At 42.2% G+C, this 13,024-nt stretch overlaps 1 protein-coding gene across 2 annotated transcripts in view; it reads right to left on the bottom strand.

Annotated features, from left to right (window-relative positions):
* NUP93 (nucleoporin 93) overlaps window positions 1-13,024 on the bottom strand; it is a 104,832-nt gene that overhangs the window by 32,690 nt on the left and 59,118 nt on the right. For both annotated transcript variants that reach the window (XM_045806831.2, XM_045806832.2), the window contains one exon: window positions 4,270-4,332. In XM_045806831.2, the coding sequence (XP_045662787.1) occupies window positions 4,270-4,332 (63 nt within the window). The remainder of the gene's footprint in view (window positions 1-4,269; window positions 4,333-13,024) is intronic.

Genomic DNA, 13,024 nt, shown 5'->3' with positions numbered 1-13,024 from the left:
TGGGATATATACACCCAGAAGCAGAACTGCTGGGTAACATGGTAATTCTGTGTTTAATTTTTTGATGGACTGAATAGTGTTTCCACGGAGGCTGTACCATTTTACATACCCACCAACAGAGCACAAAGGTTCCAGCTTCTTACACCCTTGCCAACACTGAACTATTTTCTGGGTTGTTGGGGTTTTTGTGGGGGGGGGGTGGTAGTAGATATCCTAATAGGTGTGAGTTGATTTCTCATGGTTTTGTTTTATTTACATTCCCCTAATGACTTCATGTGCTCATTAAGATAAATACCTTTTTAAACCTCTGAAATCAGGCTACGTATTATAAGTGATAGCATGTCACAGTGAAGTGAAGTACTTTTTCTTGGATTATAAAAATCAATGGTTTTTAGTAAATATCTAAGACAAGACAAAAACAAGAGATTCTCTCAATGCCTTTATTTTTTGAGACAGTAATATTTTCATAGGAGGAAGCAAACCAGTAAAAGAAAAGTGGCACCTTCTACGATTAGGTTTCCTACCACTCTACCCAAAGTGATCACGGAAATGTCTGGCAAACCTCACGCCTGTCTAGTGGTAATATTGCAGGTTGGTGCCAAAACAAACACGCTCAGAAAGAAAAGGAAAAAGAGAAAGAAAAGAAGGGAGGAAGGAGGGAAGGAGAAGATAAAACAAAACCTTCTTGAAGAAATGAAAGCAACTTATAGGTACACTGAATCATGACCGTTCTTAGCCTGTTATTCTTTAACTGGCAGACCAGGTTTCCCAACAGCTTCACCCCACTTTTCAAAAAGCCATTTCATTTACAATCAGATTGGCATCTAATTAGGCAGCACCAAGGGAATGAGTATTAGTAAGGCCTACTTTATTTTTGGCAATGCAGATAATTTATAGTGATAATATCCATATACATGAGCCCTGGGAAACTGTCAGAAAAATCATATACACTCTTCCTACAAATGGGATGTTAAGTATGGACCAGTATTTATTAAAATGTGAAAAAGACAGATAGTAGACACACACAAAAATGTGTGGGAAGAAGGCTGGCATATTCTGCAAGTCTGATTTTGGTCCATCTATCAATGAAGGCCTTCTCTAATATGTATTCTTAAGACACAAGGAGGTCCATCTGGTTTGCTTCTCACTGGAGTCCGACAGAATGGACTAGTCCAGTCAGTTAGACTGGGGTGAAAAAATACCCACGAGAAAAATCATTTTCTCTTGTTACATTAGTGAACTTCAATATGGGAGCTATGCATTTTGAATAGAGAGCAGTATCCTGGAAAAGAAAGGCGGCATCAGGCATAGGAGAAGAGGTGGTTTCCCTAGAAGATATCCAGAAATGGTACACAAGTGAACCACAATCTCTTCTCAACTCTTCCTATTTAGTGGTCAAACCAACAACCTCCTCAGCCTTGAGCCTCTCCCAGCAAGGAAAAATGAAGGGCGATGTGGCACGAGGACCAGGGTGGGCAGAAATAGGGACGTGGGGGAAGGCTGGCATACCACAAAGCTTTCTAAGCCTGCAACAGGAGGTGCGCTGCCTAAGCTATGGTATTGACTTAGGACACCAGAGTGTCACGAGAGTTTTTCCTAAGGATAAGTCCTCTGGCTGGTAAAGAATGGCAGAATAGTAAAAGCAACTGAAGAAAACAGACAGTATACTACCCACAGACGCTGCTGCTGAGGACACTGGGGACAGACTTCCAGCATCATTTAAGGGGTAGAGTGACAAGAGTGGGAATTAACCAACACCTGTTAATCAGGCTGCCTACCTACGTGCCAAGAACTCCTCTTTCAGGAACACAGGAAGTATTCTGAAAACTGGCAGCTTTCTGGGCTCAAATCCTCAGATATATCCTGAGCAGTATGCCAGGCTACTCATTTAGAAATAGCCCCACAACCTCAATGAACAGCACTGTGGTTCCATTCATCATTAGTGTGATAAGGAGCTTCCAATAAAAATAAATGGCCCAACATTAAAATTCTCTTCCTTTGACCACGCAACCCCGAGCTTATCTTAATTACATTCGAGCTAATGAAAATCTAATTTGTGGGCTAATCAGAGATGATCAGCCACCCATCTGCCCTATTCCAGCTTATTCCCTTTAGACCCACAACTGAACCACTGGATTAGGTGCAAAGAAAATGTCAACCAGGAGAGCTAATGAATGAGAGTCAACAGAGCTACTAACTGACAACTAAGAGGAGTGAAGGTCTGAGGCAAGGTGAAAGGTAGGGAACAGTAGGGACAAGAAGGAGAGGAATCCAAGGGAAGAGAAAAGGGACAACCTGGAAGGGTGTGCGGATGTGTAAAAATTTAAACGAAGGAAAGACAAACCACAGAAAATGACAAAGCAGTGGAGAAATTATAAATTGCACTGGACTCTTTCAAGTTATGTGTGGACATCTATCTCTGCACACGGTTAAGAAAGGAAGGCAGGAAGAGAACTGGGCAACTGAATTAAAAACAGGTGGGGAGCACTCAAACCCCATTTTCATAAAGGGAATAGGGAAATATGCTTTGACTTCACACCCGCTTATTACTGAGCTGTTGCTGGCTTTTAGAAACTCTACATATGTTCCGATAATGTTGTTCTGTTTTTGCTGGGATGCACCAAATGGAAAAAGATAGGACACATTTGTGGTTTTGTAGCTTGTTTTCTTGGCATTTCAGCAGGACACTGGCAAGTTATTCAAACATGAAATTACCACCAATATGCCAGGAAGCTGCTCACCTTTCATTTGAAAATAATTCTTGCTCAGTGGTAGTCTCCTGGTATCCAGACAGGTGAAAGGTCTCCCCCCAGGCCGGCTCCCAACACCGGAACATTCCCTCACAGACACATACGCACACGTTTTGCACTGTGGTATGTCACTTAGATGTTTTGGCTGGCTGCACATTTAGTCTCAGTATGGCACAGTGTTCAGAGACTGCCAATTCCAGAAACACATTCCGCAGGGTAAATGGATTAATAAGGCTCAGTGGCATTCGACAATCCTAATTTAATTTCACTGGTCCTTTACAGCAGGAGAATCGATGCTGGTGAGTAACTCACTCAAAGTGTGAACAAAAAAGCCTTTTAAAAAATTTTTTTTCCCAAATCTGAATCAAGTGAATTTCTCTATTTCTAGAAATAAATACTATTGCCAAAAATGTACCTAATAAAATTTCAGGGATTTCTTTTTACTCTGATAATTAAACGTACCAATCATTTAAATAAATGCCTTTGGAACATCTTATAAATTAGAGCTGGCAAGCCCCCTGCTGCCCTATCTCACTCACATCAGCCTTCCTGAGATAGTTCCACCTGCACAGAACATTTTAATAAAGCACACTGAGAAGCAGTTTTTTATTTTATTATTTTAAACTACATAAGTAATTTTAAACTACATAAATAATACAGAAATATATTTCACTTGATATAAGAGTTATAAAGTAAACAGCAGAATAGAGGTTTCCCCTTCGCCCCTATTCACTTCTGCAGAGACAGCCACTGCGGGCAGACTAGAGTGAACGCTCTCCGGCCTCCTTCCTGGGGAGAGCTGCAGTTTTTAGAACCAACTACACATGACTGCTAACCTTCCTCCCCCCATCCCCAAAGGACTCCAGTGGCCTAAAAAAAAATCCCTTACCCCATAATGGGACCTTTTGGAAAGGTTTTGCTCTTCTAATTCTTGTCAGAAACAAATGGCGATAACACATGTTAGTAAACAATCTTTGAGTATCTTGAAGGAATGCCTGATGCAAAACATTGCTACACATATAATGGCTGCTCTGGTTGACTTCTTTACCATCCTTTGGAGAGCCAAGCTGGTTTTCTTTCCTTTTTTTTTTTTTAAGAGCTTGGAAAAATTGTTAATATAAAAGGTAACACAGAAAGTCAAATTGTATGATAAAAGGAAAAATTAAGGAAAATTATCAATGATCATAACTGCTTTTCTGAACTGCTGATTCAACAGAAATCAAAATATCATTTTATATGCTGTAACAATGAAACCAAAGAACTGTCTGGTCTTCCATTTTAAGATTAGTTTAATAATTAATTGACCATTCTGTTTCAGATGCATTTCAGTCACTAAACACACGCAGAGTTACAACCATGATATCTTCCTCAAAAACAGTTCCCACAGAACTCCCTCTAGTGAATTAGCTAAGTAGGAGAGCTGGGCCTGGACCCAGGCTCCAGCTTCCAGAACCTGTGCTCCCAGCAGACACTGCTGCCCTCACAATGGCATCCATCCTCATTTCGATTCCTTTCTTACCCTCTTCCGGGACTCCTCAATGGCAGACAGCAGGGCATTGTCCTTCTCATTCTTCAGGAAGCCCTAGGAAAGGCGGAGAAATGACACAGCTTAGGTTAAAATCAACCTTCAAACAATCAAAAGTATACTGTAGGGGAAAAAATAACCATCAGGATATCTGCTATCCTGCCCATCTTCAACCTGACAGAAATTTCTTAACTCAGAAACATCAAAATAGATGTTTTTTCCAGGTGTTTCCTAGTTTCTTTCATTTTGAGAGCACATGATGATTGTTAGAAGCTAAAGTCCCCAAGAAGCAGTAGCTCGAGTCCCATGGCCTGTAAACATATAAAACATGAACTAAGAGTCAACACTGACCTTCAGTATTTCTGAATGGCCCAGATTATAGACAGTTTTGGCTACACAACAATCACAGTCCTTCTAACTGTTCTTCAGTCTGTATTTCTCTGTTGCTTTTTCAATTCATTCTTCAATTTCTTGAAGCAGCACCTCACACTGCAGAAGCAGCACCATCCACTTGTCTGGGTGTTTTCCATTTATTTGTCAATGGCTGGGATACTCCCCCAAACAAACAAACACACACACACAAAACCCCACACATTTCTTTTGGGGTCTTGCCATGTGCACTCCCTATTTCAGGCCTGATGACACTTGCTTGTTTGATATAGATGGGATGAACAGAAGACAGTCAAGACTGGTTTAATATGCCCAGGGCTAAATGCCCACAAAATGCAACTACACAGTAACACATTGATAGACTTAGTTTCAAATCATGGTGCCTCCATTTACTGATGGCATGAATTTAGCCAAGTCACTCAAACTCTCTAAACCTTAGTTTATCTGTATGTAAAATGAATATTAAATGAGATATGCAACCAAGCGCTTGACTCAAGGTTCAACACACTTATTAGAATCAATTAAATTTAGGGGCGCCTGGGTGGCTCAGTCAGTTAAGCATCCGACTCTTGATCTCAGCTCAGATCTCCATCTCAGGATCATGAAGTCAAGCCCCATGCCCAGCATGGAGCCTATTAAAAAAAAAAAAAAGAACCAATTAAATTTAGATCTGTTGGTGACATCAAAGAGGGAAACACCCAGGAATATGAACTCTCTGGGGAAATATAACACAACGTAGAATTAAGCTAAAGTTCTGAAGACATACTAAATTTTAAAACCATTATTTGACCAGTTTTGAAAACTTACTGTCATGGTTAGTTTTTGATCACCTATTATATTTTAACAACTAAAACATTTTAATATATGTTGTTCAAGCAGTCCCAGATACGAAGTTGTTGATTCTCTAAGACAAAACAAAACAAAACAAACCAAACATGGAGGGAGGGCACTACAATTGGGGATATAAATTTAAATAAAATATTAATCTTCATGGATTTCCCTGATTTCTTACGCATTGGCCCATGATTCTCCCACACCTGCTGTCACACCCCAACGTGGTAGTGCGTTGGATTGAACAAGGACAATGGCCAGCAGCCAAGGAAACAGTTCCTGCAGGGCAGTCCCTGAGGCAGCTCTTGGGCAGCTCTGAGGGCACAACATGAAGAATGCTCCAAATACCCATACTGCTGTTTGGTGGAAGGGTGGGGTGGGGAGAGGCATTAGTCACTTGCCAACTGATGCAACAGCCTCAATAAACCAAAGCACATAAGGTTAAGACCCCGTGCGGTCCACTCAGAAGGCGGCAGCTTGTCATCACATCCTTGCTTCGGGCCATCTTTTGGGAGCTAGACACGAAATGATGGGGAGGATTTTAACAGACCCTGTTTATACCCTTTCACAGCAAATGAATCAAGTCAACAAACCTTTATTATAATTTTACTTTCACAAGGAGTCTTTAATGGCTAAAGCTAAAAGTTTTAGTATCACAGTTTATAAACAAAGCTATGGAATTATCATTAAATGCTGCTCCCGAACAAACGGTAGGCTTAGATTGTGTTTTGTGGCACCTTTTCCTGGCTGCTGCTATGGGAGGTGGATGGTCTATGCAAGCCACCTTTGGGGTGAGGGTTGGGGGGTGATAACCACTGCCCGACAAGGCCTGGTCTTATTTTTTTCTTTCTGGTTGGGGTGGGGGGCACTGTGCCAAGTGCCCCATGCCCTTTCTGGGCTTCCTCTGCTCTTCCCAATGATCAGCCTGTTCCATTCCTTTAATGTACCCATGTCTACACGAAACTCATGGGCACGCACACACGTGCAAACACACACACACACACACACACACACACAGTTAAAATACAAATGCAAAGCAATAATCAGACATATTTGTTTAAAAGCCACATAATATTCTTTAAGAAACACAATTCCAAACTTTCTAAGAGGTGAAATGTCAAATAATGATGAAAGGTAAGAAAAAAAGATACTGCTTTAGGGGCAGATGACTCTCTTCCTGAAAATATTGATTATAAACCCACATTTCAGAAGTCTCACTAATAAGTCAATCGAACACTTGTGCATGAGAATCAGATTTTAGACAGCGTCTACCTATGAACAAAGACCATAAGCCATTATGCACCTCAACAACTGGGTTTTCTCGATAGCACAAATTGGGCCCACAAGATATATAGATTTTGGATTTCAATTTTTCATCCTTTATTCCTCTCTAAAATAGGCTACATATGACATTTTATTTTAAAAAAACAACATATTAATGGCCTATCTTTTGAAAAGAATCTGTAACAGAACTATAACATATACAGTCGGAATAATGCCGGGGTCTGGGTGCCATCTAGTGGCACTTACTTTCTTTTAAAGAACACACACACACACACACACACACACACACACGTGTCGAGGGAAAGTAACAAATTAAAAATTTGTTGAGGGGCAGAAAAATACCCTCCTCAGTCCAAGTTTCCCACGGATCTCTCCCTCGACTTCCTTTTTCCACGTGTGCTTCCTTTCCTTCCCATTGCTTCTGGGAGGCGCCTCTCACACCCCACATCCCAGAGATATACTTCTAATAGCTCATCAGAAAATGGGTTTTCTGGAGGACTGAGGGCGTGAAGGGTGACCTGGGAGGTGCCTTTGCCTGGTCACAGACACCCAACAGTCCACCTCCCAATCGGAGATGCCAGCCCTCTAACTGTGACCCTCAGAGTACCGCATCACTAACGTCCCCTCTTCTTGCCAACAAGCACTTTTCAATTGGTCATAGTCTCCCACCCAACCCGTCCACTGCTGGCCCACTCAATAAAGAACATTCCACAAACATCTGCAGGCCTGCTAAGTAAGACAACTACTCCTGACTTTCCCATCTGTATACTGCTCCTCACTGCCAGAGTCCTGGAAACAGACCCTCTTTTAACTGGCTCCTTGAATGGGTTTTGGTTTCAAGCTTTCTGTAACATATAATAGCTCCCATTCAGGAAGCAATTAAGGGCCAGACACTGCTCTAAGCAATTCAAAGACATTACTGCTAATCTTTTAACAATATGAAAGAACAGACATGATCACTCCACTCTCCCCCCATCCACCCCTCTCCGTTTTACAGGTAAGAAACAGAATCTCAGCATTTAACTAACTGGAGCACAGTTTCCCAAACAGGAAAAGGAAGAGGCAGAATTCAAACACAGTTCTGACTCTCAAGAGACCCAATGTTTCTAAGCTACTAAGGGAACAGTACACTTCTAAATCAAAAAAACAAGAAAATAAAATCAAAAATCAAGGAAAAACTTCCTTTTCTCTCTAAAAAGAATCCAAGAAGGAAGCAAAATATCTTTAAATTTGTTTTCTTCGTCCATTATCAGTTCCCCTTTATGAATGATGAAGTTGAAGCCTCAGAGAATACCAACTTTTTTTTTTTTAAAGATTTTATTTATTTATTTGACAGAGATAGAGACAGCCAGCGAGAGAGGGAACACAAGCAGGGGGAGTGGGAGAGGAAGAAGCAGGCTCATAGCGGAGGAGCCTGATGTGGGGCTCGATCCCATAACGCCAGGATCACGCCCTGAGCCGAAGGCAGACGCTTAACCGCTGTGCCACCCAGGCGCCCCGAGAATACCAACTCTTATACCAGTACTAGTAAGGGTTAACCCTTTCACTGCTATGGGGGTCACTCTGTGCTAGATGTGCGTTACACGCAGCTGGTTCTAGTCCTCGCTTTGAACTCAATACTAAGCTGTCTTTCAGTGCCACTTAACTGGATCATACTTTAAAGTATGTCCTTAATTAATATAGGTTTAAACACTGAAAGGGCCTTTCGAGATGACCCTGAGATCAAGACCTGAGCTGAGATCAAAAGTCAGATGCTTAACGAACAGAGCCACCCAGGCACCCCCCATGTGTCCCACCTTTAACAGAGGAAGTGAGCTGCCCTGTAATGTTGAAAGGTGCCCCCCCATTCTGAAAGTAGAACATTCTTTTGAAACCTTTCGTAAGCCAAAAAGACATAAAGCAAAGAAGCAATTACCATTAATACATATGAAAAAATTGTTGAGTGTTCCCGGACCCCCAAATAACCTCTCTTTGGCTTTTCTGATACCTTAGAATACATCTTGTTAACGGATGCACAAAATAAAACCAGATAAAGCACACGTGCTCACAGACAGAGCTCAGAGCTATGGCGGCTGGGACGCTGAGTGCGGCTCTCAGGGAAAGAGCTTGGGTGGTGCTGCTCTCACCGCTACCGCGCGGGGTGTGTGCTCCCTCTATGCTACAAAACAAACGCTGAAGGCTTTTTTGCTTTCCACCTTTATCGTAAAAACAGAAGTCTGCTTTGGATTTCTTTTGGTTAGCAAAAACAGGTACTAATGCAGGTCTTCTGCAAAAGCAAAGTGGTTTAACACAAACTTTTGAAAAGTACAGGGGATATCTGTACTAACCGAGAACAACCCAGAACATAACCACAGGTAAGCCAATTCTCCTTTCAAACATGTGGTTACATCTCAGGAACCTGACAGCCACGCTGGCTTTTAAGTGGCTCAAGCTGGGAAAGACAGGCATGAAACGCCCTTATTTTTAGTCACCAGGCAGGCTGGGTTTCAGAATACAAGTGGCAGCTAACTCCTACTGCAGAAGAAGGGAGTGGGCACAAGGATGTTTGTTTTTGTCAAATGGCCAAATTCTCTTAGCTTATTTGCTTTCCAAAAGTGAAAACTGTAAGAAATAAGGGTCTCTGTGTGAAAAATTTCTGTATCCACTTTAGCTAGGAAAGTAAGATGGCAAAAAAAAAAAAGCTTACAGTGACTCTTTCACAGTTCTTTGCTTCCCACCTACAACAAATAAGTGACTTGCTGGATGGTTACATAAACAGTTTGAAGATTTTGAACACAGATTTCCTGACCATTAAAACATAAAACAAAAAAGATATAATAATTAGTCTAGCTTGACCCCACCAAGCAAAAGCCATATTTTACATGGTCCTCAAAACACAAAAGACCATTCCACATCTCTTCCCCTTCAACAGATCAACTGGCAATCTACTCTGACAAAATTTAAAGTGAAGCACCCACACCGGGCCAGACTTTCTGAGAAGGTATCTGACATAAGACAAAAACACATAGTGAGTGCTTTAAAAGTTTTGTATCTTCTCTCATTTAATCATAACTATACACAAATTAATAGGGAATCTGTAACCAACATTCCAAATCAAAATAAAACAAGTAAACAGTGACAGTACAAAATGGTCATCGTAGATGAAAAAAACATTGCCAAGACACAAGCAACAGCTAGCAAGGCAATGAAGAAGGAAAAGAAAACTAAGCTGACCAAAAAATAAACTTAAAAACCAGAAAAATCCAGACGGTCTGCTGCAAGATGGACACAAGACTTCCAATAAGCACTGCGAGTAGCTGTTAGAACTTTAGATAGTGAAAGGGAGAAGTGTCTGATTTCTAGAAAGACAGGAGTATGAGTTGTATCCACTACTGTGCTTCAGCTCATTCTAAATAAAATACCTACTTCCCCCTTAACCTTGCCTAAATTCCCCTTCTTCCCAATTTCTGAATAAACGACGTCTTCTGAAACCTTCTCTTGGGTGAAATTTTTACAAAGGTAAAGCTGCTACTTCAGGAGAAAGTGAGGAAGGACAAAGCGAGATACTGTGTTCAGACGGGCACAACAGAAACCCTGCCAGTACTCGCAGCCGCTGGGCTTATCAGATGGTGTGGACACACTTTTCATTAGCTTCCTTTGTGGAGCCTACAGAGAACGCCTCAAGGAATTTTCAGGTGCAGAGAGATGTTCATTACTGATAAAGCCTAAAAGACGAACAGAGAAATTTTTAAATTTAAACATTTTCAAGATTTGGGGGGATTTCATATGGTTTCATAGCATGTTTGGTTATTTTATCAGAGCATTATTTAATGCAATACAGTAAGAATACATAAAATGTCAGCCTAAAACACCCAAGAGATAGTGAATCTCCTTTTGCAAGGAATACAGATGGAACAACAAATCCAGGCTTTATTCTGCAACTCAGGTATTTAGAGTAAATCCCATAGCTTGTTTTCTACAAAAAAGTTTAATACTTTAAATTGTTTCTTCACGGACCGCATTTAATTTTAAGAAGTAGATATATAGAGATCATTAAAAAAAAAAAAAACCCTGCAGAAAGCAGTGCTAAGCCAGCAGCTGACATTACCAATTGTAACATATTTTTAATGCTGTTGTATGATTTCTCACTGCGCATTTATGCAAAAGCCTAGCCGCTCTCATTCAGCAGGTGGCAGCAGACCCTGCGAGAGTGGCTGCGGAGTTCCACCATTTGCCAGCTCAGCAGATCCAGAGGCCTGCAGGCACTCTGCAGCCACAGGTGGCAAACGCTGTCACTATAACATGGCGCTGCATGGGCACCAGGCCATCTGTCAGTGTCGGGCTGCAGGGTCCCATTTTGTACACGGTTTCTACTACTGGGCTAAACAAAGGGTCACACAATTAAGTGATGGATCTGGGTCCATTAAGGCAAAATAAATCACTTCTCCCATAATTCAAACTGGTTTAAATGATGGTCTACAAATTCTCACAGGTTAAAGCTAACCCAATGTGTCCAAGAAGGTTCTAAACCTAAGAACACACAGCTCTGAGAAAGTGCCTTCTGGATCCACCCAGGGCCTTCCAGGCAGCACTGACTTAAGTGTGCTGGCACGCCTGGTCTCTTCAAGGGCATGCCAGTCCAGGCGTGATGAAATTCCATCTAACCTGTGCCTTCTGCAAAAGCCACAGGCCTCTGAGAGAGCCACTCATACAAGCCCACCTAACTGCCTTTTGTGGACCCCTTCCTGTTATCCTCCCCAACCCACAAAAGAGGAGAAAGAAGAGGGAAATCACTACCGTGTAACAAAAATCCAACTATCAAGACTCAGTATTGAGTGAAGAAAGAATGTAAGAGGCAGGACTCATCACGACCCGGTAGGGGAAGTCTTTGAGGACAGGGATGTGCCATTCCTGTGTGAGGCAGTGAGGGGTGCAGAGTGCATAGCACACCTCCCTTGTCAACACAACGGAGGCATGTAACTACCGGATGCCTCCTCCTAGTTCTACACCCAGTCATGAAGCTGCGGCTGCTTCTGAGCACACTGGGGTACTGCCCTTGCAAAGGCAGGCCAAGGGTAAGAGCTGCACCCTTGTGAGGGCCAGTTCAATCTCTTGTGCTACTGCTACAAAACCAGTTGTGCCCTTTTAGGGAGGAGTCCAGGGCATCCTGTTATATGTTCCCAATCTCTGGCCATCCAGGAAAGGAAAGCAGTCTGTCCAGCTCAGTCACTGGAGACTACGTGCAGAGGGGGAAAAAGTAGTAAGAGCATAATATAAATGAGTAAAAGAATAAACAACGGCCATCTAGGCACTAGTGAGAAAAAAAAAAAATGTCTTCAGCAGAACTCCCTCTTCCTCCCAAATCCAGCAAAGCCCCGCAGTGACCTTTTGGGGCTGCATAAATAACTTTCCCCTGCTGGTCACAAGAGGTCTGGGGTAGAGGATGTGGCTTGCTCAGTGCTGACAATCTCACCACTTCATAAAAAACAAGCCAGAGCCTGCGTCCCAGCGAGAGGCGCCATGATACAGCAGGATGCGCCATGCTGCAGGGGTTGGGCCTCAGCTGGCCATCCTCTCTCTCCACTCCTAGAAGTGGGGCAGGGAGGAACAGGAACACTAGCAGCCAAGACAGAGATGGAGGGAGGGCAGCCAGCCAACTGTTCTCGGACTGCTGAGGTGGCCCCATGGGAAAAAGCAAGGACAGCAACTTTGAACATTTTATCTCCCTGCCCCACCCCCCGCCCTGGTAAAAAGCTAGTATACTTGCTAGGGCTAACCTTTGGGGACACAAGAACAGGGAGGATTCTAAAGAGAAAACTTCAATCTAGTTTTGCAAATGGGATATAATAGTGTGACAAAGTATGTCTGGCTTCAAAAACCAGCACCTGAACCCTCTCCTCGCCCAAAGGTATGAATAGATCTAAAAAATATTAATGCCATAGCCATTTGAAGTGACGGTAAGGTAAAGATAAGGAGGATACATTAAGGGATGATAAAAATGTTTTCGTATGTCTTTGGGAAACTGATTTCCATCTTGAAGATGGATCAGTCCACAGTCAAAGAACTTTGGGTACTAAAACCGCACTGCAGTATAAAATGGGAATGCATCAATAATGGCCTTTTATCATGGCCGACATCCCCTGCCACTGTCCCCCAAACCCACTCTAAAATAACTCATTAAAACAACCTTGTATTTTATTAAAAAACACAGATCCCCTGCTTTCCTATCCAGTGTCTTTTCCCTTTGGAAATAGGAAACAGAAGC

The sequence above is a fragment of the Ursus americanus genome, chromosome 21 (assembly GCF_024610735.1).
Source record: "Ursus americanus isolate L20-20 chromosome 21, mUrsAme1.1.p, whole genome shotgun sequence".
NCBI lineage: Eukaryota > Metazoa > Chordata > Mammalia > Carnivora > Ursidae > Ursus > Ursus americanus.
Note: the sequence above shows the minus strand (reverse complement) of the source record. Positions and strands in the feature narration are given on the sequence as shown.